General features: G+C 32.2%; 1 protein-coding gene across 1 annotated transcript; it reads right to left on the minus strand.

Moving 5' to 3' along the window:
- Window positions 1–1,356: 1,356 nt before the first annotated feature.
- On the minus strand, window positions 1,357–2,037 carry LOC108468751 (uncharacterized). The gene has a single exon (XM_017769608.1). It carries the CDS (start codon window positions 2,035–2,037, stop codon window positions 1,357–1,359), a length of 681 nt encoding a protein of 226 aa, XP_017625097.1.
- Between the last annotated feature and the right edge of the window lie 1,054 nt (window positions 2,038–3,091).

The raw sequence follows: 3,091 nt of genomic DNA on the forward strand, positions 1-3,091 counted from the left end.
TTTAGTTCTCATGGGTATGTTTATTTAGCCATGAACATCTCTTGGTTCTACAAGAGTTTGAGAGAACTATGCTCCAATAGTCTCCTCAAAGCGGCCCAATTTCACTATCACATAAGTGACTTATGTTACTCGGCTCACCGAAACACACAATGGTCATTAAAAACATTGCTTAATCTATCCCAATTTTAGTCATTGTTTACATCATAGGAACGGATTTGGGATAAGAACCCCCATAATGACCTCACAAGGTCTATGCAATTAGGTTGTCCCTTTGAACATAGATCCTTAGATCTCCAGTCAACTAGGTAGGGTTTTCCGTCACATAGCGCCTTTAACTTCTATGGTTTTAGTTTCATTCCTTGCGATGTGTTATAAACATGATCTTGTTTAAGCCTTTAGTTAGCGGATTCGCAATGTTATCTTTTGATTTTACAAAATCAATAGAGATAACTTCATTTGAAATTAGTTGTCTAACAGTTTTGTGCCGACAACGCATATGTCTCGACTTATCAATATACATTACGTTAGTAAGACACCCCTATACTTTCAAGTGGTTGTAGGATGGTTTTCTACCTTTCTATAACTTATATGATTTATTTTCCCTTTTCTTGTGGGCCACCTTATTTAAAAGGTAATTAGTTGGTAGAAAAACTTCCCCCCACATTTCTGTGATAACCCAGAGCTTCTTAGCAATGTGTTCATCATTTGCTTTAGAGTTTGATTTCTCCGCTCGACTACTCCATTTGATTGAGCAGAGTATGGTGTTGTCACTTCATGAATAATACCATGTTAGGTATAGTATTCACCAAATGGTTAAACATATTCACCACCACGATCACTTCTCACCATTTTAATCTTTTTGTTATGTTGGTTTTCAACTTCTTGCTTATAGAGAATAAATTTCTCCGTAGCGTCGTCTTTGTGCTTAAGAAAATACACGTAGCAATATTTTGTGCTGTCATCAATGAAAGTAATAAAATATTTATTCCCTCCTCTCGTTTGAATAAACTTTAGTCACAAACATCGCTATGTATTAGATCAAGTGGTTTTGTTCTTCTTTCAACAATTTGGAATGAAGACCTTCGTTAATTTTGCCTCAACACAAGTTTCACGTTTATGTTTAAAATTAATGTGAAATGAAGGAATGTGCTCTAAATTAATTAACTTACATTAAGTAACATAATTAACATGTCCGAGCTTACCATGCCATAACTTAAATGATTCGAGCATATAAACAGAAGAAGAAGAAACATTCTTTTTCATAGTTTATGCTTTTATAGAGATTGCATTACATATCCTTTCTCACAAACATTCCCCCTTCAGAAGAAACATTCTTATTCATATTTCTTGAATATGTTAGGCACATAAGTCCATATCAGACATTTCCTTAGAAATTTCTTTCATAACATTAGCCTCATTAGCTCTAACTTTCTTTGGAATCCTACAGTCAGATGACTTGTGCCCCATCTTGTTGCAATTGAAGCATTTTCCTTGAATTTTTTTCTTGTTGGAAATGCCACCTTTTGGTCCAAGTTTAGACCCATTCTGAGGTTGTTTTTCCCTTCTTGAAGTCTTTTTTGCTTTTTGGAAATGCCATCTTTTGTGCTTTAGGTAATGCTTGAAGTCATTCCAAGCAGGAGACAGCTTCTCAAAAATGGCTGCCACTTGGAAGGATTCACTTATCACCATCCCTTCAGCAATAATTTCATGAATGATCAGTTGAAGCTCTTGCTCTTGATTTACAACTAGTTTAAAATCAATCATTACAAAATTCAAGAATTTAGCAACTAAAAACTTTTTAGCACTAGCATCTTCGATTTTGTATTTATGGTCCAATGATATCCATAATTTCTTAGTTGTTTTCTTGATACTATACCCTTCGTAAACTGCATCTGACAATCCATTCAAGATGTAGTTTTGGCACAGGAAATCAAAATGTTTCCAAGCTTCAACAGCAATGAAAGCGATAACTTCATCTCCCTCGCCCTCTTTAATAGTAGGAATGTCATATTTCAAAAATTTGGCCAAGTTCAACATGGTCAAATAAAATAGCATTTTCTGTTGCCAAGTCTTTAAGTTATGTCCCGAGAATTTCGCAGGTTTCTCGTTGTGGCTTACAACAGCTGCTATCAGCAACACTGAGTTTTAAATCGAAGATTGCGTTTGAACCAAAGATTCAGATTGCGAATTGATTGCATTGGTGGGAGTTTCCATTTTCTGTTAAGAAATAAAACTAGAATTAGAAAAATTATCAACTTCTGTTAGATGGTAGGAATCTAATAAAAACCCGAAACAAAAGTTTATATAGTCTAATCAAAAATACAATAAAACAATACACTAGGTAGGTAACCTTAAAAGAGATGTGGTGCACTTGGCACATTTAAATACTAAGGCTTTTAAAGAACTAACCCTAAACATGCATTCTCATATTGTCTTTTTAATTCACCGTTGATAGATTTCTTTTCCTTTGATGTCACAATTTTGAAGCTACAATTTAAAGCCACAATTAAGACCACTATAAAAAAAAATTCTTTTTGATTTGTTAAACGAAAGAATTAAAATTCTGAAATAAAATCAAAATCAAGTCTATTGAACAGCAGGATTAAATCCCAAAACAAAATTATTTAATTAAATCTTGTTTGAAAACAAAAATCAAAATAAAATATGTTAAACAATGAATAAATCCAAATGTAATTATCTGATTAAGTCTTTGTTTGGAAACAAAATCAAGATCGAATAAAATCTATTAAATGGCGGGAATAAACCCCAAAATAGATGATTCAATTTAATTCTAATTTTGAAACAAAATTAAAATCGAATAAAATCTATTAAACCGCTGGAATAAATCTCGAAATAGATTTTATTTAATTTTAATTTCTTGTTTGGCAACAAAATAAAAAATGGAATAAACTTTGTTGAACGGCGGGAATAAATCCTGTAACATATTTTATTTAATTTTAATACTCGTTTGGAAACAAAATCAAAGATGAAATAAAATCTATTTGAGCGGAGGGAATAAATCCCGAAACAGATTTTATTCAGTTTTAATTTTTATTTTCAAATAAAATACAAAAATTGTTTTTTTCTCCTT

This window comes from Gossypium arboreum, chromosome 13 (genome assembly GCF_025698485.1).
Source record: "Gossypium arboreum isolate Shixiya-1 chromosome 13, ASM2569848v2, whole genome shotgun sequence".
Taxonomy (NCBI): Eukaryota; Viridiplantae; Streptophyta; class Magnoliopsida; order Malvales; family Malvaceae; genus Gossypium; species Gossypium arboreum.

What these genes read in the sequence shown, in the direction of transcription:
- LOC108468751 (XM_017769608.1), bottom strand. Translation starts at nt 2,037, where the DNA reads ATGTTGAACTTGGCCAAATTTTTGAAATATGACATTCCTACTATTAAA.